This window comes from Plectropomus leopardus, chromosome 6 (assembly GCF_026936395.1).
Source record: "Plectropomus leopardus strain MGB_pleo_1.0 chromosome 6, ASM2693639v1, whole genome shotgun sequence".
NCBI lineage: Eukaryota > Metazoa > Chordata > Actinopteri > Perciformes > Serranidae > Plectropomus > Plectropomus leopardus.
Genome location: NC_142181.1, coordinates 13,727,808 through 13,753,360, shown reverse-complemented (window position 1 = coordinate 13,753,360; position 25,553 = coordinate 13,727,808). Strand labels below are relative to the sequence as shown.

The 25,553-nt window shown below is 41.0% G+C and overlaps 3 protein-coding genes across 6 annotated transcripts in view; 2 read left to right on the top strand and 1 right to left on the bottom strand.

Annotated features, from left to right (window-relative positions):
- The window catches only part of sphkap (SPHK1 interactor, AKAP domain containing), a 141,680-nt gene extending 129,475 nt beyond the window's left edge, over nucleotides 1-12,205 (top strand). For 3 of the 4 annotated variants that reach the window (XM_088078823.1, XM_088078822.1, XM_042486022.2), the window contains 6 exons: nucleotides 62-3,458; nucleotides 5,952-6,113; nucleotides 7,105-7,188; nucleotides 8,432-8,481; nucleotides 9,102-9,286; nucleotides 11,075-12,205. In XM_088078823.1, the coding sequence (XP_087934949.1) occupies nucleotides 62-3,458; nucleotides 5,952-6,113; nucleotides 7,105-7,188; nucleotides 8,432-8,481; nucleotides 9,102-9,286; nucleotides 11,075-11,227 (4,031 nt within the window). In that variant the 3' untranslated portion in view covers nucleotides 11,228-12,205. The remainder of the gene's footprint in view (nucleotides 1-61; nucleotides 3,459-5,951; nucleotides 6,114-7,104; nucleotides 7,189-8,431; nucleotides 8,482-9,101; nucleotides 9,287-11,074) is intronic. The other variant, XM_088078824.1, reaches the window with a different exon arrangement.
- A 141-nt stretch (nucleotides 12,206-12,346) lies between these two features.
- On the bottom strand, nucleotides 12,347-20,828 carry daw1 (dynein assembly factor with WDR repeat domains 1). Its single transcript, XM_042487252.2, has 13 exons — nucleotides 20,723-20,828; nucleotides 20,457-20,529; nucleotides 20,032-20,179; nucleotides 19,247-19,305; nucleotides 19,028-19,150; nucleotides 18,834-18,933; nucleotides 18,449-18,556; nucleotides 17,048-17,154; nucleotides 16,796-16,898; nucleotides 16,103-16,217; nucleotides 15,655-15,731; nucleotides 13,381-13,543; nucleotides 12,347-13,177 (listed from the first exon to the last, which is right to left on the bottom strand). Exons 1-13 carry the CDS (start codon nucleotides 20,760-20,762, stop codon nucleotides 13,143-13,145), a joined length of 1,251 nt encoding a protein of 416 aa, XP_042343186.2. The 5' UTR covers nucleotides 20,763-20,828; the 3' UTR covers nucleotides 12,347-13,142.
- Nucleotides 20,829-20,918: 90 nt separating this feature from the next.
- On the top strand, nucleotides 20,919-24,934 carry mrpl44 (mitochondrial ribosomal protein L44). Its single transcript, XM_042486818.2, has 4 exons — nucleotides 20,919-21,127; nucleotides 22,616-23,084; nucleotides 23,217-23,395; nucleotides 24,232-24,934. Exons 1-4 carry the CDS (start codon nucleotides 20,952-20,954, stop codon nucleotides 24,404-24,406), a joined length of 999 nt encoding a protein of 332 aa, XP_042342752.1. The 5' UTR covers nucleotides 20,919-20,951; the 3' UTR covers nucleotides 24,407-24,934.
- Nucleotides 24,935-25,553: the final 619 nt, after the last annotated feature.

The window sequence follows — 25,553 nt, the reverse complement described above, 5'->3', positions numbered from 1 at the left end:
TTTAATCATTGAGGACATGTTTCATCCCCTTTCTGCCTTTTTTTTCTTGGTCTCTTCACAGAACCAGAGAGTGGTGACCTGGCAGAGAGCTTGGTGGAGGCTGCGCAAAAGCATTGTGTCAGACTTGCATGTCAGAGGGGACATAATCAAAACAGGGAGGATGCTGAGGTGAAAAGGGAAGGGAGTCAACGAGCAAGCCTCCATACGAAGGAATCGGCTGGTCACTATGCCACCAATCTGGCTGAGTCAGTACTGCAAGATGCCTTCATACGCCTCTCTCAAGATGAAACCTCCTTTGTCTCTGAGGCTGCTGTCAGCGTCTCCCTGTCTAGTTGTCCCTCCACTGCTACAGGTCGCTCAAAGACCAAAGAGCCTTCCCAACAGCGCACCTGCTCTTTTGAACTCCCCAAGATTGTTATTGTTCAAAGTCCAGACAGTTCTGAAGGGGCCACAGAGTGGCCAGAGAACCAGGTGTCTCATGTGCCTGACCAGGACATCGCTGTCAAAGCCAGAGAGACACCAGAGAATGGGACACAGGCGCACATCCCCCACCACAATGGAGGATGCCCATCCAAACATGTGGAGGTTGCTTTGGCCTGTGCTGCCAGTGTCATCGGCACCATTACCAACCCACAGCTGACAGAACAGCTCACTATGGAATCAGCCTCAGAGGAAGACACAGAGGAGGAGATGGCAGAACCAGAGGAGAGAGGCAACTACTCCTTCCAGTCAGCTATATGTGGCATGGCTCAGGTAGCTGGTGCTGTAGCAGCTGTGGAGCTAACAGAGGAGTCAGGGGAATGTGCAGATTCTGACGTCGATTCAGCCGAAGTCTGCACAGCATCCCGTGGTCTGATGTCTGCTGCCGAAGCCTCTGCAGCCATCACACTGCACTGCAGCGTGGCAGAAGGTACCAGTGTTGAAGCGTTTCGTGCCAACATTGCTGAGGTCCTACACAGGGAAGCAGCTGAGGTGTTGGCTCAGCCGCAAGGCTACAGGAGTGTAGCCCACTTACTGGAGACCACGCATAACAAGATAGTAGATGGCATTACTTGTCCAAAAAAATCCTACATGGATGAAAGAGAGGTGGATGACTTGATAAATGAGGTGGCAGACAGCCTATTCAAGCATGCTTTAGAGAAAGCAAAAAAGAAAAAAGAACTGGAGGGTACTGGAAAAGATGCGCCAGGCCTTCAGGTGTTTCTGCAGGACAGTGTTAATAATTTGCTCTTTGATATCCTTTGTCTGACACAAAAGAAAATCAGTCACATCTCTGTATATGACCAAGGGTCATTAGAGACTCAAGAAGGTGATACTTGTGCTAGGGAGCGTGCTACCACCAAAGAGAGCAGGGATCCATTAAGTCAATTACAGTGCTTAGTTGGCCATGGCCAGTCCACTAATAGTGAGAGCCACAGCAGCATACTACATTGCACAGATAAGTTTACCATGGTTCCTGGGCTGAAGGAGAAATATGTGCTTGAGGAAAGTGATCTCATTGCATCTTCCTCAACAACGCACAGCAGAGAGCAACAGCAGCAGCCATGCAGACAGAGTCAATCGATATCCAACTCTTTGCCTGCCAAAGACTCCTCCGACCACCAGCAGATCCAGCAGGGCAGTGGTGCCATCAGAGAACCTTTGAGTGAAATCCAAGTTCATAGCACAGACAGGAGAGGACGGCGAGTGACTGCCGGTGACAGTAGACAGTCCTCTCTCACGCCCCAGTCCTCCCTCACACCCCAGTCCTCCCTCAACTCTTGCAGTTCTCTGCTCTCTTGGAGAATGGATTCAGAGTCCAGGACACCTATTACTTGCTATGCTGATGATTTGGCTGCTACAGTGGTGTCTATGGCCACAGAACTGGCAGCTATCTGCCTGGAAAACAACACTGGGAAACAGCCATGGTTCTGTTCCCTTAAAGGGACGTCACCTGAAGGGCCAGAAGCCTACTTGATTCCTGCTTGCCGTACAGTGCTCAGGAGGAAAGAGGCTCAGGGCAGCAACGCTGCCTCCAAGAAACATCGGGCGCCACGCCTGAGTGAGATCAAGAGGAAAACAGAGGAGCAACCTGAGCTGATGGAGCGGCTTGTGAACCGTGTGGTGGACGAATCAGTTAACCTAGATGAACCACAGGACCCATTTGCCCTCTTTGCCTCTGAAGTCACGGCCAGGATCATGAACTGTCCCGAGCTTAACGTGGTGGATACCTCCAAAGCAGGCCAGCCACGCAGCAGGTTGCAGTGTGAGAGGTGGAGCCGTGGGAAGGCATCTAGTTATGAGAGTATTCCAGAAGAAGACGCAGACCCCTCAGGCACACCCAACACCCTGGGCCTTGGCAGCCGGTTAGGTCAGAACTTGAGCCGTGGTAGCTCGATCTCTAAGCAGTCTAGCTGTGAGAGCATCACAGATGAGTTCTCACGGTTTATGGTAAACCAAATGGAGACCGAGGGCAGGGGCTTTGACCTTCTGTTGGACTACTACGCAGGGAAAAATGCCAGCAGCATTCTGACTGCAGCTGTACAACAGGCTGCATCGAAGAAAAATGGTCACCTTAATGTCAGGACCTCGTCCTGCCTGTCCAAACAGTCAAGCACAGAGAGCATCACAGAGGAGTTCTACAGGTTTATGCTTCAGGACATGGACAAAGAAAACAGAGAGTATGGCATCGCTAAGACCAAAGAGTGGAGCAACAGCCTCTTCCCCCCTTCTCCTAGAACTCCATTCTGTATACGGCAGTCGTCTGTCCCTGACCGGCGCTCCTCAGACTCGCGACTGACTGTCAACTCACCCATTAAAGCCAACTCTTTTGATGGATTTGCCCGCAATGTGCATGGAGACACATTAAATATCTTCCCCACCAACTCAGTTTCAGCCACAGGACTGTGTAAGTCAGACTCCTGCCTCTACCAAAGGGGTAAGACTGACCAGATTACGGATATGCTGATTCATGAAACCTGGTCGAGCTCCATTGAGTCATTGATGAGAAAGAACAAAATCATTGCCGATCCAGAGGACAGTATAGAACTTGAGGCTGCAGGAGACTCCCAGCCCCATGTGCAGCAGTTTGCCAATCGCCTGGCAGCTGATATTGTAGATATTGGCAAGTCTGCCTTGGGGGGCCAGCAAGATGTAGCTGGGGGTGCATCTGGGTCGCTCCCACAGCCGCACATGCCTGTTGTTGAAAGGAGGAGGGGGTTCAAACAATCCCATCTAAGCTGTAGTCGGAGTAGGTCCAGCCAGGAGCAAACTGGTATTGGCGTAGGGTCTGGGACTAGCGACAGCAGTGCATCCCGCTTGAGGGGCCCCAGAGATGTGCCGCTGATCCACATTGAAGGAGATCAGAAGGATGAGGAGACTCATTTAAATCCTGAAAGGACAGGAGAAGAACCTCAAGAGGCATCCCAAGATGTGTCAGCTACCAAACGTACAGAGAGAGCTACGGCCAGCAGCAGCAGGTAGTACACTACTCACAGTACTTCTGTGTGAGAATCAGACCCCTCCCTTAGGCAGAAAGTGTTTTGTAGCTCAGTACCAGAAACATCAAAGTTTAGATGTGAAAAGTAGAGATTAATCTGCCTGACAAGAGCAATGAAGAATCACATGGTTTTCCTTAAGGTGAACATAAAAAGCTCTCTAAGAAAGTTATAAACAAATGAATCCCAGGCCCTCCAAGCTGTTTTTAGAGATTTTCTGATCAAAGAGTAGCAGGTACACAGATGAACTATTCACTGTGAAAAGGCGATCTATTTTAGCAGTGTGTGAGGTTTGACAAACCTTTGGCTAGGCGGTGACTCAGGCTGTCTGGGTGATGAACTGTGTGTGCAGAAAGCTTTTAGTGGCTTCATCTTTTATCCACCACAGGGCTGTTTGACTCACCTTGATCAGTACAAGCTGCACTCACATTTGGCTAACCCACTAAAACCACAACACACTCAATTGGTGTTTAGAGTACATTGACACAACTAAAATAGCAGAGAATTCAGGTATCACGTCAGGTTAAAGCTTGCTTGAGAGAAGTTGTTTGGCAGCGAGTTAGCTGAAGAATGGTGTTTATATTGAGTCATTTGGGGTCTTTCTGATTAATAAATATAAGACATGGTCGGTCTTTTATGTTTAATTCAAACAAGACATTTTAGCAAGACAGGCAAGGTTGCAAAATAACTCTAATTCTAAAAACTCAAATTGTCTGCATGGCCTTTTGGAGAAAGCAGGTGAGCGTACACTCTCCAAGGAGACATTTTAGTGTGTATTCTGGGGGTAATGAGGACTGGAGCAGTTCATAGTGCATCTCAGCCTGGAACAAAATGAACCAGCTGAAAATGCATAAGTTGTGCAAGATAGGCATACAGAGGGAAGGGAAATATAATATTACTATATATATACTATTACTGTGTGTTTTAAAAACACTAAGATCCTCAAAGTAAGACTTGTTCAATAGTGAATGAGAGGAAAACAGCTGAAAGGCTCTGGTGCCTCAGGAGAGTCACAAGACACGCTCCTCTTCACTTTACAATACATGTAATCCAGGAACAAGTGGAGTGCATCTGTTTGTCCCTTGTGTAAAAATGGAACTCAATCACTCGCCTAGTCAATAAAACCTGATTTCCCTCTGGTATTGTCAAGGATGGCAGCCCTCAATCATCTGATTATGACTTAATTTAATCAGTTTCTGCAGAAACACTGAAAATCCAACAGTGTCGCCGGGGAGCACAGTTTGCTGATGCAGTACTGATACTGAAATGAATTGGCTTCTGTTTTATATAGTGCAGTTATCTCAAGTTCCAAAGTCTTGCCTTTTGTATGAAGTTACTCTACTGTATGCAAATTTGCCTTTCCTTGGACAGTGAAAGAATGACTGGCCTTACTGTGCCTTACTAACCCTGAACCTGCATCTGACTGGCTTACCCTGACATTTTTAAGGCTGATTTATGCTTGAGCACGTGACAATTTTGAAGAGTGTTGCACGACAGAAAAAAAGAGCAGCGCTATGTTTTCAATTTATCCTTCAGCAAAAGATATCACTTGTCTCCATGGTAACCTATACCTATTTCTGTTGCATTTAGTGAAGTTTCAACTGTTTAAAATCTGTTTAAAATCACACAGATATCCTGCTGTCTACGTGTTTTTAGCTTAATGTCATCCATATTTTCATTAACTAATCAGCCTCCACTCTGCAAGTGCCAGACTGCCCTCACTCGCCATGGTGTGCTAGGAATCAGTAAATACAAACATTGTTGATTTCTTTTCATGGCGCTGGCACATAAAATATTTTAGTCCAGTAAATTTCTGCCGAAGGTGAAGATGAAGGTTTGTCCGGCCCATATACTATGTATGATGTGCCAGCCTCTGTCCTCTCAGCTGCAGAAGCTGCTGCTGACAGACCACCAATTCTGTGGACTGTAAATGCCATTCAGAGTAAGTGTGGCTTAAGAAAAAAACATATCCATAGTGATGATAGTAACGCTACCAATCATATTGCCTAACAAAATATTACAGTGTCCATGACGTATGTGCCCAATATAAAAGAAAAGTGTAAAGACTTTTTTTGGTTGAAAATACGGCAATTCTGGCGTCACTCTGCGAAAGTGTAATGTGCTCATGCATAAATCAGGCTTTACCCTAACTCTAACCAATCCTTCTCCTCTTGCCTAAACCGAACCAATCCAACCAACAAAGGCAACGAGTACTAGACAATTATAACGAGAGTAGAGCGGCTCCTTCGCTATCCTTTGATTCACCAATTTGCCTACTGTTCTGTATCTTTCAGAGCTGAAACTGTCACAATGCTGCCTTTACTCCTTAAAATGCATTTTAAGTTAAAAATGTTAAATGAATTATGAACAGAAGAGCACCACAGAAAAACACTCGCAGTAACCACACATTGCAGCAGACATTGTGCACAACTATTCGATGGTCACTCCCACCATCTTGTGGTTTGCTCTCCCCAGCAGTGAGAGGGACAGGCCAGCTGTGGCGGTGGCTGCAGTAGTGAAGAGCGACAAGCGTTCTATGAGTGCTAGCAGTGAAGAGAGCATGGGGAGCTGGTCCCATATAACCCCAGAGGATGACCCCCACGAGGAGACCAGTAGTTTTATCCAGCTGAGCGAGGGGTCAGTAACCGTTGCTCCGTGATACTGCTCCAAACGCTGCTGCTCCCACCCTCACCCCACTCTCATTGGCCCATTGCTGCTGACACTTGTGCTCTCCTGTGCCAGTGCCAATTTACTCCCTGCTGCTGCAATATCCACGCCTGCTGAGGCGATGTATGGCAGAGAGCTCACTCTACAAAGCCCTCTCCATAGCTTGCATACAGAGCGAGACCCTGCCTGTACCCCACGCACAACTACCTGCAGTAGTTGGCTGCAGTGCTACAGGGCAGTGACCTCTCACATCAAAGGCCTCTAGTTGCGAACATTTGCTAAACCATTTTCTTTGCTTCATCAAATTCTCATTTGTTTTAGCCAACTACACCAACTTTTTCAACTTTGAGTCACTGACCTGGGCTTAAAATAAAAGTAGAAAGAGCCCTGTTTTTACTTTGCCCTAAAAAAAACAACCTCATATGCTGTGATTATGGACCATTATAAACTGCATATTTAAATGCATTTATTTCAGTGGATAAGAGAGGGGAAGCTGTTAATTGTGGCAGTGATATCAGATATTTACCTTTTGCTTAATTAACTGCAGTAGTAGTTGTCTGCACCACCATAACACACACTGCTCCTTGCAACTTTCCATCTATCTGCTTACTTTAACTCCACCTCATTCCCTGATCCATGTTGTGACACAAGGGCATGGCTGCCAGTCCTGCCTGTCCACCCTACCCGCCTAAACTGCCTCCAAATCTCCTCATCCTCATATACAGACAGGCTTGCTGCCGGACAAAACTCACCAGCTCTCCCACCTTGAGCTCTGACTCTGCTGCAGCTGCTATTTATATGTTAATCACCAGCTAATGAACAACATGACCTGCATCGCTGCTCCTGGTTATTGTTCTCTTCACATGTCAGCAATCATGTCGGATGTCTTGAGACAACATGCAAAGGACACTATCTGTTTTTTTTTGTTGTTGTTGTTGTTGTTGTTGTCATTGGTTAACAGGAACGGAACCAGCAGCGCATCCAGCGTAGGCCTGGCAGACCTCGATGCTTTTTCTGATGTGCCCACTCAGAGCACAGTAATCAGGTAACTGTCACAGGCTGGTGCAGAAATATTTCTCATTAATATGTTTCTCTTATACCCGTAATGACATTTTTCTAATGAGACAGAAGAGTTTTAGATAGGATATTGCTTTTCCTCATTTTCTCACCTGCACAGCAATCAGGTGTCATGTTACTGTGACAGGCTGCTAAACTAATTCTCATGCACATGACTGGTGACTGATGTCATAGCTAGCACAGATAATAATGTCTGTTTTAATAGACATAAAAGCCTCTCCAGTCTGCTGCATTATCTGTATCTCAACTGTAACATTTGAAACACATTCAGATTAACAGTGAATATATATATATATATATATATATATATATATATATATATGCTCATTCTGAATCCAAGTTTCTCTTTTTTACTGGACAAAGACACTAGCTTAATTTCCTTGTTAACTCACCCTGAATTCAAACTCAACAGAGACAAAATAAAACTCATCAATACCGTTGCTGCTTTTCTTGTTATTTTGTTAGTTTAGTCCACTGTTCCAACAATCACTACTTCTTAATTTTGGTGGAAATAAAGTGTTAATCCACAGAGTTAGGTGTGAAAATATGCAGTGTTTCTTGCAGTCTCTCTCTGCTGTTGTGGTTCAGCTGTTCACAGTCCTGTAGCGTTATCCCCACAGCTGGCAGTTGCTATGTCTGTCACCTTAGACCTCTGGTGGCATGTTACGTGTGCTACATACAATACATCCTCAGTACAGCCGCTTCATTTGAGTTTAACAGGAAGAAGAGCATATATTTTTTGACAGTATTGAAAATCATATTGTCAGGATCTCTAAGTACATCTCCCTCGTACATTGTGATACTGCCAAAGCAGAATGCTGATTGACTTTTTAGCTGAATGTTAGGTGAAATATTTGGCACATATTTACCTGTAAAACCACAATGTCGTTTGTGCACTTAGTTTAGTTTTAAGTATGATTTAAACAAACAAAATATGAACTGTTGATAGGTGAACTTAAGTTGCTGGCAGATTTTGTTACCATTGGACTGAGACGGTGTAGCTGTTTCCCCTTGTTTCCAGTCTTAAGGCTAAGACAAGCTAACCAGCCGTTGGCGGTAGTTTCATGTTTTTCGTACAGACTTAAAAGTATTAGAATTTTTGATCTAACTCTTGGTAAGACGGTGAATAATCTCTCAACATGTTGAACTATTTCTTTAAGTGATGCTGTATGTTACTGTATTTGAGGTTGGTATTGTTTTTTTCCTCACAGTGGGGAGACAGAGGAAGAACATCTAGCAGGAACAAAGGAGCATATCTCTGGTAAGTGTGGTGATGGATTCTCGTGTCATCTAATTGTTTTGAACTTCTGAATTATTCACTCTAAAGCTTTAGCATCTCTACTAACAAAGAGCTGTTGAGTAACTTGACTACAGTATTCGCTGGGTCTGTGATGAATCCCTCAAATGGATGTGCTTGAATCGAGGCAATTCTCCTTTCTGAATTAAATATGGTCATCCATAATTGAAAAGAGCCCATAGTTCCAGAAGTGTCTCTACACAAAGTTCATCTTTGTTTAATGACTTCAACTCCAACAAAGATCATCTGTAAGCAAAACTGAGTTCAGGATGTTTCTGCTATTTTGAAGCTAAACATGCTGTATGAATACACGCAATGGTTTGGCATGTTGGCTTGTGCTCCCCCGGCAAGCATAGTAAATAATGAAATGTCTGTGTATTAATACAGTGCTTTGATGGAGTAGGCAGCATAGTGAACATTCAAGGTTTGTTATGTAGGGATTCCCTCCTGCTACAAAATAAAGGGATATTTATTGTTCATTGTACAACAGATGGTTGCACAACAAAATGCAGTTGTATTCACTTTATTTTACACAAAAACAAAACAAAAACAGTAGAGCTTTCCTGTCACCTTTGATTTTTCAGAGAGCAGTTCAGCAAGGACAGCAGGCGGCAGTAGCAACCTCAGGGTGCTCTTGGTGGTCAACTGTGACCTTGAACCTGAGCGCGTGGACTCAGAGCTGAGAGTGGCCCTGCAGTGGATCGCCGCTTCTGAGCTCGGCCTTCCTGCACTCTACTTCAGGAAGTCCAAAGAGAAGAGGATTGCAAAGGTAGGCACAACAGTTATATCAAAAACATGAAAAATGGAATGGGAGGGCGTGCATGGGTGAGCTCTGCACTAAGACCTGTCTGTCTAAGTTGTATTGAACTATTATTGAACTTAATTATCATTGGAATGTGGTTTTTGAAAGAGGAAATCTAATACATAACTCAAAGATTTGACACTAGTCTGAGGATCAAATCCTGAAAGGAATCACTGAAACTTTATGACGCTGGCGGCGTCTCACCAAGTGACAAACAATGGCTGGAGACAATACAATGAAAGAGATGCTCTGTGCCATAGATGACAGTAAAAAAGGAGGTCTTGTCAAATCTGCATGGAATAAAAAGGAAAGTTGATCAGCTTAGCACTGACTTGAACAACTTAGCAGAGAAAATTATTGAGATGCAACAGAGAGTGAGTAAAGCTGAAGACGATGTGGCTGATGCGCTAAAACGCATACAGGTGTTGGAGAAAAATACGGTGTTGCTACAATTAAAGGAGGACTACCTGGAGAATAAGAGCAGACAGTCAAATCTGCATATCGTGGGAGTTCCAGAGGGATCCAAGGTAGCTGATATGATGGCTTTCCTGCGGTGCCTGATTCCTGATCTACTCGGGAAGGAGAACTTTCCAGAGCCGCTCTGCATGGAGAGGAGCAACCGGATTGCCATGCGTAACAGGGCCGATCTACCAAACCATCCTCAACCCATTATTGTGAAGTTCCTCAACTACCAGGATAAAATGAAGGTCCTGCAGCTGGCACGTGAGAAAAGAGACCTCCGGTTCAGAGTTAAGAAAGTACACCTTTTCCCCGACCTCAGTGAAGCAGTTCAGTCCAAAAACAAGGCTTTCATGCTGGTGAAAAAGAAACTCCAAAAACTGCGAATAAGTTATACCATGCTCTTTTGGCAACTCTTAACTATTGACCATGATGGGTGTTATCAGAAAATAAGCACATACCTAAAAAGATTTCTGCTCTATGACCAAAAGAGAACTAAACATGTTTATCCTGGAGAATGATAATGAATATACAGATCCCTCAAAGTTATGGGAAACAATTAAAGCTTCTTAAAGGGGCATAATTATATCATACTGTTCAACTAAAAAAAGAAAAGAAGGCTACAAGAACGGAGACGCCTTGAGGTAGCGCTACAGGAAGCTGAATCTGATCATAAACGTAATGTGTGCAAAGCTAACTGGGACAGAGTTATAGGAACAAGAACTGCTCTAAATACACTCCTATCTCAAAATGCAAAAAGGTATTATTTAAACAAAAACACAAGGCATATGAATATGCCAGGAGATTAGGGAGGTACTTATCCAGTCCTATAAGTAACAAATCTTCAAATAGATCCATTACTTAAACTAAGGATAAGGATGGGAGCTTACATTATACTGACACAGAAATTGCCAAAATTACTTTTATTCATCCTTGTAAACCTCTAAAACATTGGACATGGAAGACCAAATGAATTACTTTTTTCAACGTATTAAACTTCCAAGTGTGTCTGAAGAAGAGAGTGTGATATGGATTTAACTTGTAAAGAAGCTGAAGAGGTGATATGTGCCTTAGCATCTGGAAAGGCTTGTGGACCAGATGGTCTCCCTCCACAGATTTATAAAGCCTTTAAAGGTGCTCACTCATCAACCAAAACACTCAAAAACTATACAATGACATTTTTTTTTTCAACATGTAATATTACAGCTTTTTCTTCAACGTGCTTTGCTTTGTTTGTTTGTTTGTTTGTTTTTCATTTTAATGACATACTAAACTATTTTTGTCTTTTTTTTTCAGTTCCAGAGGGTGGTTCATCTGATGTCTCAGAAGGCTTGGCGGATTGCAGACTTGTTCAGAGCTGTGCTCCAATACTGTAAGCTACATGAGAAAGAGGAAGAGGAGGGCCGGTCTCTGTCCAGCCTGTTTGATTGGCTTTTAGAGACCCTTTAAGGCTCTGTAGTCTCATATTGCAAATTAATTCTCTCATACTTCTTACGTGTTCTCAACCGTTTGCCTGATTCTGTCTTATCACAACAAGTGTCTCCTAATGCAAACTGAGAGCACTATGTGATTAGCATACTTAAAAAATTCATACACCTCACTCTGTCCATTGAAGTTGCATAGTTTGTCTGTTCACAGCCATGAATGGACCAGTCTCCCTTTAATCAAAGCATGTTTTTGTTTTCAGATTCGTCTGTCTAGTAAGACGCAAAACAGAGAGCAAGACATTCCTGAAAGGAATGAACTAGCATTCAAGAGATTAAAATCAGCAGGTTTTAACTGCTCCAGATTATATAAATATATATATTTAGATTCTCACAAACCAATTGTGTTTATTTATTTATTCCACATGAACACACATGAAGCAAAGTACAAATAGAAGAAAGACAAAACAGTCTAAATCCTTCTTGCAACTCAACATGCTCAGACCTTTTATATCAAAACTACCTTTTAAAAGAGGCTGTTGAAACGAAAGCCCACAAAAAGCTCTCACTTTCTTCTGATATCCACTTAGAAGTGCAAATTTGCTGAAAGGAAGCAAAATGCCCATATCTTTGTTGTGTTCATTGGCCAACATACCACCTCTGTTGTGACCTTGAAATTCAGTTTTGAGTAAGTCTGTTATTTTGTTCATGTTACTTGGGAATTTTGGATAGCTGTACTGTATATACTGTAGATTTGGAACTGCTGCACCTTGGAGTAGTGGACTGCTCTCTTTAGCTTTTACTATGTCAGGAGAAGACAGAGTAAGGTTTGTAATGTTGAATTTGTATGTGAATTTGGTCTGTTTATTTCTATACTTAGTGGTACTCTAGTGTTACATCAGCATTGGGAAAAAAGCACACAATTCAGCTGTAAACTCTGTCACGATAGAACTGAATGTATTTATCTTTTGACATCAATAAATTTCTGTGATGTGAAATACAAGCACCATTGATCATTCATAAAGACAACTGAACACTGTTTAGAAGCACATTTATCCACACCAGACACCACAATAAAATAGATAGGAAAAAGAAAGAAAGAAAGAAAGCACATTGTTTATTTCATCTCTGTGAAGATAGGTGCTGTCCCAAAGCAACTAACTTTTTACTGTAAGAAAAACAACATTGTGAATATATCCTTTTGTCTCATACTGTAGACATGCTGTTTGCTTCTTGACGCCCAAAAACACTGCAACACCCACCTAATCATAACCAGTATCTCCATGTTACTTTTATTAAGCTTATCGGACATAGCAACAGTAACTAGCCGGGCAGGACTTAGGATCTGTCAATTATTTCATCCTTGCATAAAACCTTTAATTCTCAACACAGACAGAAATGTAAAAACAACAAATTGTGGTCATACGGGGGGTTATGTGCTGTAACTATGTTGCAGGCTAAGAACTTTAGCAGGGCTGGTAGGCATATTTTGGGTCTTGGAACTCCAGTCTTTATGCTAAACTAAGCTTTTGTCTTTTGTCTCCTGGCTTTGTCTAAACATTTGTCCCGAAATATTGAACTATTCCAACACAATAGAAGACTTTAAACTACTTGATGGCATTTCATGAGCAAACGTACCACACTGTGAACTCCATAGTAAATGGAAGGTCTACAGGTAAAGACCAGTACAAAGTTAGTACAGTCAGGGAACAAGTGAAACTTTCAACAGATTGAGTAACAGGAGGAACATCACAGAGAATTATATAATCAAGCAACTATGAATTGCAATGGCACTTTAACCTTACACAGATGTCGTGAATCAGACTTTCACCTTTACAGGACTAGATTTTTTAGTTGGTATTCCACAATCAGAAAGATACACAGTAGGTCAAACTGATTATTATGAGCCTGTCTGAGCCAGTTATGGGTCGAGGGAAGGGTCAGTACCAGATCCGGCATGTGTTATCCTTGCTTCCTGCAGCAGAGCACAACAAAAGCAGGTGGCTGCACAGACGGACACAGCTGCATGCTTTTCATCTAAATATGAAATTAAGTATTTGTGACGTCTGCCGAGGAGCATTACATTTGCTGCCCGAGGCTACATTTTAACAGTGCGTGGTTGTCAAATGTCTGTGTGGCTGTCAGATGTGGTGCGTGTTAGTGTGTGCTAGTGCGTACCTGTAATGATGGTGTCACCTTCATAGTTGAAGACGCAGGAGAAGATCTCGTCAGTGTGACCCTCCAGGACTTGTAGGCAGACTCCAGACTGAACATCCCACAGACGAGCTGTCTTGTCTGAGCTGGCAGTTAGGACCCTGCTGCCCTGGGGGCTGAAACAGATCTACCAAAAGAGGCAGGAGAGTTAGTCTTATTCAGACGTGTGTGTGTGTGTGTGTGTGTGTGTGTGCTCGTGTGCGCTACATGGGCAATGGAGCAAGCAAAAAGAGAGTGCTGAATAAGAGATTATGCCAGAAGTGGTCGAAATGACAAAGAGGTGGGAGAAAATGAGTGAGTTCAGAACATGTTTACCACATCAGCAACATTATTTCACATAGGCCATTCAACTTTAAATACTTAAGGGGGATAAGGCATCAGTGGCACTACTCAGTGATAATTCTTTCAAGTAGAGTTTATGAAAATCATGGCTGACGCTGATTGTGTTAGAGAGGAGGTTTATCGTTCCCTGAATGGTTTTCTTTTCCTATAGCGAGGTCAAGGAAGCGATGATTAAATGAGGCTGGATCTAGTGGCCATCAAAGTAAAGAATGTTTTTATTAAAACTGTAAACTGAGCACCAAGTAGTGACCCCAGACAGGAAATGGAAAGTGAAGAGAGAAGGAGCTGACAAAGATAGAAGACCTGAGGAAGAAGATGAAAGTGGAAGCCATGAAGGGAACAGTGACGGAAAGAAAACAGTTTAAAATTAACACAGATGAGTAAAAATCATCAGGAAACGACAAGGAAGAGGTATAAATTAACAAGACTAAAGCCCAATGTCCCAATTCCACATAACATACTAATTCTAACCTGATTTCATAAATAGTGGGTTCACATTGCAGAAGTTTAAAATCATGTATACTCAACATTTTACACAGTAAAACTACTTGATTTTTGAATGTGCTGTTGATGGATGTAACGTAAGATACCATGATCTTTGGTAGCTGCCTGATGGAGTCATTATCCTTTTCAGAAGCTGAATCGTTGATTTTCCCTCCACTTTTTTTTAAAGCTTATGTGTTTCATTGTGTGTCATTAATGAAATCTCCAACTTCAGACTTAAATCCTATTAAACTACTATGACTTTTTAAATGAACTTTTCCGTGACATATTATACAATGACTTTGTATGACATTTTCTATGACATACCATAGTATGACTGTTTACAACATTTTTGACAACGTATTTCAGAATCACTTTTTTATATTTTTGATGACATACTATACTATAAAGTTTTATGACATTTTTCATGATATACTATAGTATGATCTTTTTATGACATTTTTGATGACATACTATACTATCTTTTTTTACATTATGGAATACTACCTCTATAATAATATTCTGGTCTGAGTTACGAGCAAGAAGAAAGCTAATGGGTTGTTTAAGATTGGAACAGTGACAAAACATTTAAACACAAAATGTTTTGAAAAATTGCTGACATGAAATGCAATATGTAGAATCCACACAGAAATATGCATTGAGGAGTTTGGAATCGGTCACCGAGACACTGAAATAGGGGGATAGGCCAGTGGAAAATAAAAGTTGGTCATGGTTAAGAAGTATGGAGGAGAGGGGGAGAGGTGCCCTGTTAGGGAGAGATTAGTCTCATAATCCCGTCGAATAATCCCCCATCCAGCCTACTTATTACCGGCAGCCTGATGTTTCAGTAAATACAGGTAACTTCTAAGCCCCTCATACACTGAACCTCTCTGAGCTAAAACCTGCAGGACACACACTGATGAAGATCAAGGCCCCTGGAAAGCAGTTAACGGGTAAAGTCAATCCCAATTAGGTACTAGGTCAATGCACGGTCAAAAAGACCACACACCTTATTCAAGAATATCTGTATGTTGGACTCAGGAAATGCCAGATAATGTTATACTAGTGCATGTTCTTTTCAAGGATGTGTGATGATGTGTAATGTCACAGGTGCAACATTTAGAATTGAGTTCAAAGGCTAATAAGACAAGGCCAGACCACGCTCAATCATGGTACAAGGATGACAGCAGGCACTCAGGATTTCTTATTGTGACCTACCTGGAAAACATGTAGTCTAGAAGCTAGAGAGTCAATTAATCAGATCAACAGAGGCTTCACTACAATCCTTTGTCCTACTTGCCAGGTTAGTTTACCATGTCACACAGTAAGCACAAAACAGCCTGAAGCCTGAACTGAAGGGGGAACTGCCGCTGCCGCTGAGCCACCAGGCGCCCCAATAGTCCAATGACTTACCTTTGAGATCTCTCCTCTATGGCCCTCCAGCATCACAAGACACTGATGTGTGGTTGCACTGAACACTCGTGCTGTACCTGTCAGAGGCAGAAATGGGAAGGATTGTTAGGGTACATGCACTGTGCTTTTTTATATGTCAAATATGTTTGGACCTAATGAAACCAGAATATACACAAAAACGGCTGTTTGACAGTAGAATTTTAGGGGAGTTTTGTTAACTTTTTTTTTTAAGTAACCTCTTTGTTCGGTGCAATTTTTAATTAACGTTAGACATGTGATTAAATCAACATACAATTGCTAGAGAGAGTGAGGTAAAAGTTGAAATGTGTAAAAATCTGAAATTTTAATAAGAATATGAACTTACATACCACAGTATTAGTAGTAATTTTACATATACATATACATATATCTCCACTAGTAATGTAAACTTTAGGCAAATAAGTCTCACCATCAGCAGAAGCAGAAGCAATGAGCTGACCACTTAAATCAAAACACACATCTAGAACTTCTTCTTTGTGTCCAACTAGGGTGGCCACACACTTCCCACTGACTGCGTCCCACAACTGCAAATACACACACATAACACAAAACCCTCATTGGTTAAATTAAACAAAGACACAGACAGGAAACACATAAGCACAAAAACTAGGACACACACACGTGAACAAACACAAATACAGTCTCATAAAATATACTTGCATGCAGCTGGTAGCTGTGTTAACCGGCTTTACTTTAACTATCTCCCTGGAGGAATGCAGTGAGGTGGATAATTCGTCAGAGCATGACTCATCTTGGCATAATTAAGATATTAGGATTCAATTTTTCTACTTTAAATGGTGGAGACCTTAGAGACAGCAGATGGGGGGGTGGAGAGTGGGAAATGCAGGAGGGTGAATATGAATGACAAGAGCCATCCATCTCATATACTGTGTTTTGCATTGGTTTAATTTCTTAAATAAAAAACAAACATTTTCTAATATAATCCAGTCTGTAAAGAGACCTCTTGGCAAAATAACTGTATTTGGAAGAGTGAAATGAAACACACACACACACACACACACACACACACACACACACACACACACACACACACACACACACACACACACACACACACACACAAGTTGCAAGGCTGGTTTACCTTGCAGGTTTTGTCTATGGAGCCTGTCACTAGGAGGGCGCAATCCCAGCTAAACTGAACATTGCTGATTTCCCCAGTGTGACCAATCAGGGACTGGACACGTCTGAAAAAAAACAGAAAAAGCAGCAATGAGTCAGTTGCACACTCGTGTATGCAGAATCCATAGGTGTCATGCATGTATTGTAGAGTATCATTAATGAGACTCATGCAGAAATCAGTGCATACACTGCAATAACAATGATGATGTCAGACCTTCCTGAAGCGACATCCCATATAACAACGGTGTGGTCAAAGGAGCCAGTGACGAGCTGATTTCCTGCTGAGTTGAAGCACAGAGAGAGGACCTCTGCAGTGTGACCCTGGATTAAATCAAAAAGAAAGCGTAATCCCTCACTCTCATTTCTTTTCTCTTAAAGAAATCTTCTCTGTCTCTTCCGCTATAGATGAAAATGCACATCAGACACAATGTAATTCATTCAAATAAAATACTGACTTAAGCCTTACAGGATCATCATCTGAATATCAAACACTTACACTGTGTTACGTTGAATTCATTAAGAAAACTTTGCTTTTCTAACACGCCTCCATGGTGAATAAAGAATTTAAAATTCTTGATTAATTGGAGTAAAAGGGGTCCGGGTTAGACAATTACATAACTATATAAAGCATCTGTTCACAAACTCACACACAACTCATGCAGTAGCAAAGTCTTATTTATCAAGCTGTGTGCTTGGTGCTTCCCAAACATGTGCATTTTCATTAAAACTTTACTATTTACAACACTTCTGCATAAAAAGTCTCATGCACAGAGGGGTGGCGCACCTAGGCACACACGTGTGTTTGAACACACACACTTACCCAGATGTGCTACTCGTATCCTAAAGTGTTAGAAATTGCAAGGTTTTAACTAAAATGCATGTGTTTGTGAAGTATTAAGGATACAATTGGATAACTTAAATTATACTGCATAAATTAATTAGATTTAGTAAACAGATGTTTCGATATAGTTTTGCTGTTGTTAAATGTCGCCCCCCTTAAATCCAATTCATTGAGAATTTTCACAGTTTCACCATGGAGGTGTTCATGAAAAAAAAACTGTTTTCTTCATGAATTCAATGTAAAATGGGGTGAGTAACTGATGTACAATTGGTGATTTTATGGGTGAAGTATTCCTTTAAAAGTAAAATCTTAAATTCTTGAAGTAAATAATCATGAGCGCGCGCTTAAGATTCTATGCTCAATTGACTGCTGTCAGAATGATTGATTCTTTGTGGTGTGAAGTACTGACAGAACAGAGAGAGCTGCAGAGATTTGCTTCTCACTGGGACAGAGCCAGCCAACCAGCCAGTCACACCACAGACCCACGTGCAGTCTGCACATCAAAGAAAGCTCGCTACTCCCCTCAGAGTGGGTTATCAGTGGCCTTATTAAAGAGCTACGGTTCTATTCGCCATCAGATCATGGGTAGATATGTGGGGTAGAAAAGGCACTAACCATCAGCAAGGATAACAATATTCAATTCAGGAACAATTACTTTAAAAATGAATGAAAGTGAATCAATACTTTCTTAATGAAAAGATGCCAGACTGGCTTCCAGACAAAATAGATCACGAGAGGCATTTGGATATAGTGAGTAAAGAGAAGATTACTCACAGTCAACGTGGCCACCTCCTCTCCAGTCTCCACATCCCACAGCTTGGCAGTAGCATCCATGCTGCCTGTGGCCACCAGCGTACTCTGGGGGTTGAATGCCAGGCACACCTACACAAAACAAAACTCTCCTTTACAGTTACTAGTGCTGGATTCTGCTGCAGAGCCAAAAAAGTTTTGGCTAACCTATTTTTACTCGAGAAAAATACCAGGACAACCATTAACTACATATTTTATATGCTCAGTTGGCTTTGGAAACTATAAATGGTAGCGTGCAAATTTGCATAAATACTGACTATGTGCAGTAGCCTACAGTATATGAGGCAAAACATTACCAAACACAGACCGAAATTGAAAAAAATTCAGTTAAAACGATTATCATACATACTATTTCTGCAGTGTGTCCACGAAAGGTATGAAAACATTTGCCCGTCTCTGCACACCACAGTTTGCATGTCTTATCAAAAGAGCCTGTGGCAATCTTGTCTCTAAGTATCAGAAAGATAAAAATAAACAAAATAAATATTAACACAGTCAAATAGAGCAAGACTCTATGAAAGTTTTGCTGAAACAGCTCATTACCCATAGGGGTTGTTGAATGCAACTGCAGACACCACGTTTCTGTGACCCTCCAGCGTGTGCAGCTCTGTGCCCGAGGCTGTGTCCCAAACTCTGCATTTCCTGTCGTAGCTCCCAGTTATAAACCTACAGAGTAACACAGGGTAAAGACAAAAACAATAAACAAGAATACATAGCTTTTCCTGAACTCCAAAGACTTTTGTGTGGTGCAGACAAACCTACCTTGACCCCGATTTGTCAAAGGCAATGTTTGTCAGCGGCAGTATGTGTGGCTTAAGCTCCTTCAAAAAGAGCAGAGAAAGATTTTAAAATATAACCTTGAAGGGAATACATTTATTTACTTCATTCATCTTCAAGATTCCCCATGTAATACCCATATATAATACTCTGACTTTGATCTAATGGGAAATCCTCTCCCTCCTGGCCCACCAGTGATGAGAGGATTTTCTGTCCTTATGCAGAACTGCAGTCTCCCCAGTTTTAGACCGAAAACATTCATCCTCTGACCTCCAGCCAGATAACCAACCTTGTCTTCTTATCAATTAAATGAAGTGTATTCCGTGTGCAATGAGACACTCATGAAGCAATTGTTGTTATAATGTGATTAGACTGTTGGCTTGCTTACTAGGCCTGTAAATTTAAGATTTAGTAACCTATTCACTGCTGCCCTCTAGGGCCTATTTTGGGCATTGCCTGATATCGCAACTCAAACTCCCAGTTTGACACAGATTTACATTACATTCACAAAGATCACAAATCAGAAAAATAAAAAATTAAAAAAATCATAAAATAATATCAAATATCAAAATAAATCACTGTAATCAGCTGATGTTGCCATCATCCGATGTGTTTTCAACCACCTATGTGTCATACATTAAACCAGCCTTACAGAGGACAAAATCCATTAATGATCTCAATGTGAAAAAAAAATACATATGCCAAAAAATGTTTGTACTGTTGATTTATTTATTATTCACCAGTAATGTATGTATGATCCAGTGTCTGACCTTGAAGTAACAGAACCTGTGGTGGTCCTGTTGGCCCTGTTTCTCCTGGAGTCGAAGGATCAGCTGTCTGACCTGATCGGCCTGGGACTCTGACCTGATCAGAGGCTCCAACAGCCTGATTTCTGCCAACAGCTCATCTGGATTTGTTCTGCATGGTTGGAAAAAAACATTTTTAAACTTCAAATTATATAAGGATAATTTGAAGAGTGATAACATGAGGCAAACTATAAATAAAATTATAATTGTAATGACAGTAATTCTTCAGAAATATTCAGTAGAACAAGAAGAAGATATGGTTGAAGATGAAAAGCTTAAAAATAAAAAACTAACTTTAAAAAAAATCACTTTTAAAATATAAAGTCTTACACACTGTAAAAAAAAATAATGATATTTTTTACAGTATGGGATAGCTTCAACTCACGCACTCTGGGGTCAGATCCAAAAGGTCGATCGATTTGGTCCTCAAATATCCCCCTTTCTCGTATTCCAGGATTATACCTGAATAAAGAAAATGGATTAACGTTAAACCAGGTGAGGCCACTTATGCCGGCGGACGGAAACTGAATTACGCAGCGGTGACCTCCGCTACGTTAACCAACAAAAGTAGAAACACTCCTCTACAGCAGCGGCTTAGTCTTTTAAAAAAAACAACTAATGTTACAATTATAACAAATACAAATATTCGTATTACCTGGTGGATAATATCTGAGAAGGAACCGCTTGAGTTTCATTTTGTCATGTATTCAGGCCACATCAACGTTCAACAAACCGTTGCCATGGCGACAGACTAGCGGAACCAGAGCCCTTTAAGAGTTTTGTAGTGCACTACGTCACGTTAGGAACGAATCTGCTGGCCGGATGTTGCTTCTTGTTCTGTCACGGACCGTTTAAGCTGCTGCACACCGCTGTCAGTGGCCGACATGGCGTCCGGGTTGATCCTAAATCGTGGTGTGCTAACATTAGGAATTCACTGTCAGCGTGTCAGCAGAAACATATCATTATCTCAGGTTAGAGAGAAGAAGCGATGGATGAGAGCGTACACATACCTCATGGCAAAGAAGTTAAAGCTCGAGGGACCTCCGCCACCGAAGCCACGGTGAGGCTAACGCTAGCTAGCACAAGAGCTCACCGGAGAGCATCTCAAGGCCATTGATACGTTGGATATGTTGGTCTGTTTAAACTAGCGGAATAATTAAGATAGGTATAAAAAATATTACATCACACACGTTGTCAGTGCGGACTTGTTTAGCTGCGAGCATGTTGTTAGTGTTTCCAGTTTGTTTATTTTAAGTGAACCCAGGACGTGAGGAAGCATCCATGCTTCCTTTGCACAGGTGAAGGAAAGTCTTGCCCCTCTCTAGCCCAGTTTATACTTTTTATTTTATCATCATTTTTCATCTAAGAATCATTTGAACCATGAAGTTGTCTCCGTAATCACCAAAGACAATTTTCTCTTGATAGTACAAAAGCTAATGATCGTCGTGTTTAGTAAGGGACTGTTCTCTATTTATCGGAGGAGGGAGGTGGCTGGGATGTGATTGTATAGCTACAAGCTACTAATGTTTTTTTCTTTGATCTTCTCTTGGATTAGTGACTTTGGGGAAATGCATTATCCTTTTCTATCATAAAGTGATTTTTAACATGTACCCTTTTAAGTTTAAATGTGAAAAGTTGAAGGTGAAATCCTTTAGATTAAAGAAAAACCTGCTGGTTAGTCACTGCAAACGGTTTGTATTTGGAAACAATTTAAATGAGACATGTAGAATAAAGTTGCTTTCATGGCGTATCCCTATTTTAAGCTAAAAATTGTTTTTTTAAATTTTTTTATTTTGTTCTGATGGAAGTGATCGTCCCACATAATGTGTTTAAGGATTACTGGAAATTTAAAAAACTCCAAATATATTTGCTGTTTCTACAGTTTCTGACTATGATAATTGGCGTAATGTCTGCAGAAAACATGCCCCGTTTGGAAGGCATGTTTTCTATGTATTTCCATGTTTTCTATAAAAATCAGTGGTACAATAATCACACAATACAGACAAGTTTAATTCTTGTTAAAAAGAAATGCTTCTGTTTTGATTAATCTAAATCTGTGGATAAATTGTTTTGTCATAATCAAGCTATTGTACATCGTTTCCATTTTTTAACCCTCCATTAACACTTCAGATTTGATATCATTCTATTCTAAATTGGGATCTTGAGAGTCCTTTTTCGATATCCAATGTTGAAATGTTTTCCCAAAACATTTCATTAAATAACATGCAAAACATACATATTATAAATTTTCAATCTCAGAATCACGAAACACACAGTTATTTTATCGATGTTGAATCTTTATATTAGAAACACATTTTAAGGTTAAATATGATAATATTTATCATTTTAAAATGACTTTCTAGTTTGATTTGGTGAAATAGAAGGAGTGAGGTATCTTATGCTGATTTGGATTATAATTTCTTTAAGAGAGTCTTTATCTTTCTTTTTTTTATAAACTATTTCTTGCAATCATATAAGACCCAGTTTGCAATCACTTTGTAGAAGAGGTCAGGTTTCAGAGTTAACTCCATTTTTGACTTTCTTTCAGCTCTCAGCAGCCTCACTGGGATTACCATGCCGAGGTTCAGGCTTTCAGCACGCGCCTCCATGAGAACTTCTCCCTGGAGATCCTGAAAACAGCCTTCGTCAATCCCTGTTACCTGCAGGCGGAGCAAGAGAGGAGACTGGCGTTAGGCATGGGCTCTGAGGCCACAGCTCTTGTTCTGAAAGATAATATTCAGCTGAGTAAAAAGGGAGCGGATTTCACTAAAAGCTTCCTGAGCGACTGGTGCAGGGCCAGCTTCCCGAGCCTGCCAAGTGAGGGGGTGGAGAGTATCACAGGGCATCTCACCAGTTCAGCAGTTGTGACCTATGTAGCAAAAAATCTCGGCATTGAGGACCTAACCATGAGTGCAGAATGCCCTGTTCCTGATGATGTGCTTTATTCAACATTCATGGCAGTGATCGGAGCACTTGAGGAGAGCAGCGGTTCAGAGCAGACTGGGTTGTTCCTCAGGGTGAGATGCTCGTTGCAGAGTTTCATTGGTACTCAATATTTACTGTTATTTGTCCGCATTGAGACTTTTGAGTTAGCTTTATTGTTTTCACAGTTGTACAACATTTTCTTGTTCTTCTTTCCCTCTCTGCAGGATTTTCTGGTCACTCAGCTGATTGGGAAGGACCTGTTTGATATGTGGACAGTTATCAACCCAATGGGACTATTGGTGCAGGAGCTTACTAAGAGGAACGTTCCATTGCCAGAACCTCGCCTCATCAGGTCTGCTGGAGCCAGTACCGTCCTGCCGCTATACTTTGTGGGCTTGTACAGGTACGTGTGCTGTCGTGGATGCTGTTACCCAAATCACAGTGATTAGAGTCCGAGCCAACATAGACACATTGCAAGTTACACTTTTGAGTTTTGAGTGAGGTGCAGATCACTCATAACAGCAGCATTCCTGCAGATCCATTAGTCTTAAAAGGCATTTAAATCATGAATACAAAAATAAGGCCTTAATCGCTTTTAAAATATCTTCAGTCGTTTTTTCAAAAGTCTTAAAAATGCTCAGACATTTGAAGCAGGATTTTATGATTTGCTTTTTCTGAAGTGGCATTGTAACACCTTAAAATAATTGTTTTTTTAATTGTTTTTTTTTAACAAAAAAAGTACCAAATCTTTCTTTTTAAATCTTTTTATACGTAGCATTTATTGGTACACTTCTATTGCCAATTTTGTGTGTCTCACTCTGTATGTGGGGTTATTCCACTGCTTAATTTTCCATCATGATTATTTTTTAAATGATTCATGATGGGAATTAAGCAGTGGAATAATCCCACATACAGAGTGAGAAACACTAAATTGGTAATAAAAATTTACCAAGAAATGCCAGATATTTCTACTTCTAACCAGATCTAGTTTTTTCACCGGACCAAAAATTGAATGTTATATGTAACAATAAATGTTTTGGCAAAATTGTTCTTAAATCTGTGGTGCAAAATTAATCTTGAATTATGTCAGTGGCATTAAAATAACACTTTAAAAGTATTAAATTGAATTTGCCTGAAGCTGTAGGAACCCTGTAATTGCCTTGATAGTTAAAAGAGAATTTGTGTACGATCTGCCTAGTATACTTATTGTTTTGCATTTATTTGTGTGTGTTAATGCAGCGACAAGAAGCTTCTGGCTCAGGGTCCAGGAGAGACGCTTGTAGCAGCCGAGGAAGAGGCGGCTCGTGTGGCCCTCCGGAAACTCTACGGCTACACTGAGAACCGCAGACCCTTTGACTTCTCTCCGCTGCAGCAGCATCAACAGCCATTAATTCAGTCAGTCAGCAGCAATTAATGAGGTGACCATTCATACAGCAGCAGAAAATTATTTAAAGGGGCTGCAGAGGGACAGGAAAGTGGCATGAATCTACCAAAGAGATCATTTGAGATATATCGGATAACAGACTTGCTAAGGATTAAAAGGAGAAAAGAAGTGGACGTAAGGTAATCATCTGCCTTATTAAAAATGTGTCTGGCAGTGCATTTGTAAGGACTGTGTCTATTGAGTATATTAATGTCAGTTCTCCAAGAAACAGGAGATTAAAATTAACCTTACTGTCCACATGAATGTGTGACTATGGTGTAAGATCCAGGTTTCCACTGAATCAGACAGAAATTGAAGTGCTTTTGAATTAATTTGATCACGTATTCAGAAGTAAAAGTTCCCATCGCTTACCTTGGCTAATATCCTGCAGGCTCTGCAGTTTATTGTACAAAATCGCTCCAATATCTGGTTGTCCTTGTAAATAATACAATTGCCAATTTATTCTGTTATAATGTTTTGTTCATCTGTAATAAATAGTAAAGAATGTGTACACCACAATTTTTTTTCGTGCATAGTGTTTTTTTTGGGGCGATGTAGATTTTCTTCCACATCGTTGTATATGTTTATAGGAAAGGTGAGTGTGTTTGGATATAAACTTAAAATCTAAGTTTATCTTCCAGCATGTGGTTCATCACTTTAGTTTCATCTGAAGGTTATTACTTAGGGATCTGAAATTCCTTTTCAATCAGTCCCGTCATCCTCTGCAGTTTGTAATTAGTCTTTCATCAAGAGCCTGCCGTGTTTTTTATTTGTATGCTTGTTTCACAGCCTCACGCTAAAAGACAGTCTTAAACAGCGTTGTTAAAATCTGCTCCAAGACCTCAGATTTCTACTACTTCTACTACGAGAACTACTGTTACTTCTGCCACTGCTGCTACTGCAACTATTCGTAGTCCTAAAACTCATAGAAATACTGCTGTATATTCTAACACTACCACAACAACCACTACTACTATTTCTACTACTGCTATTTGTACTACAACTTCTGCTACTACTATTACTACTAGTAGTAGCAATACGACAACTAGTTCTACCCCTTTTACTGCTATTACTACTACTACTATTAATACTCCTTCTAATACAATCAGTAGTACTTATCCTGTACTTTCTTGGATCA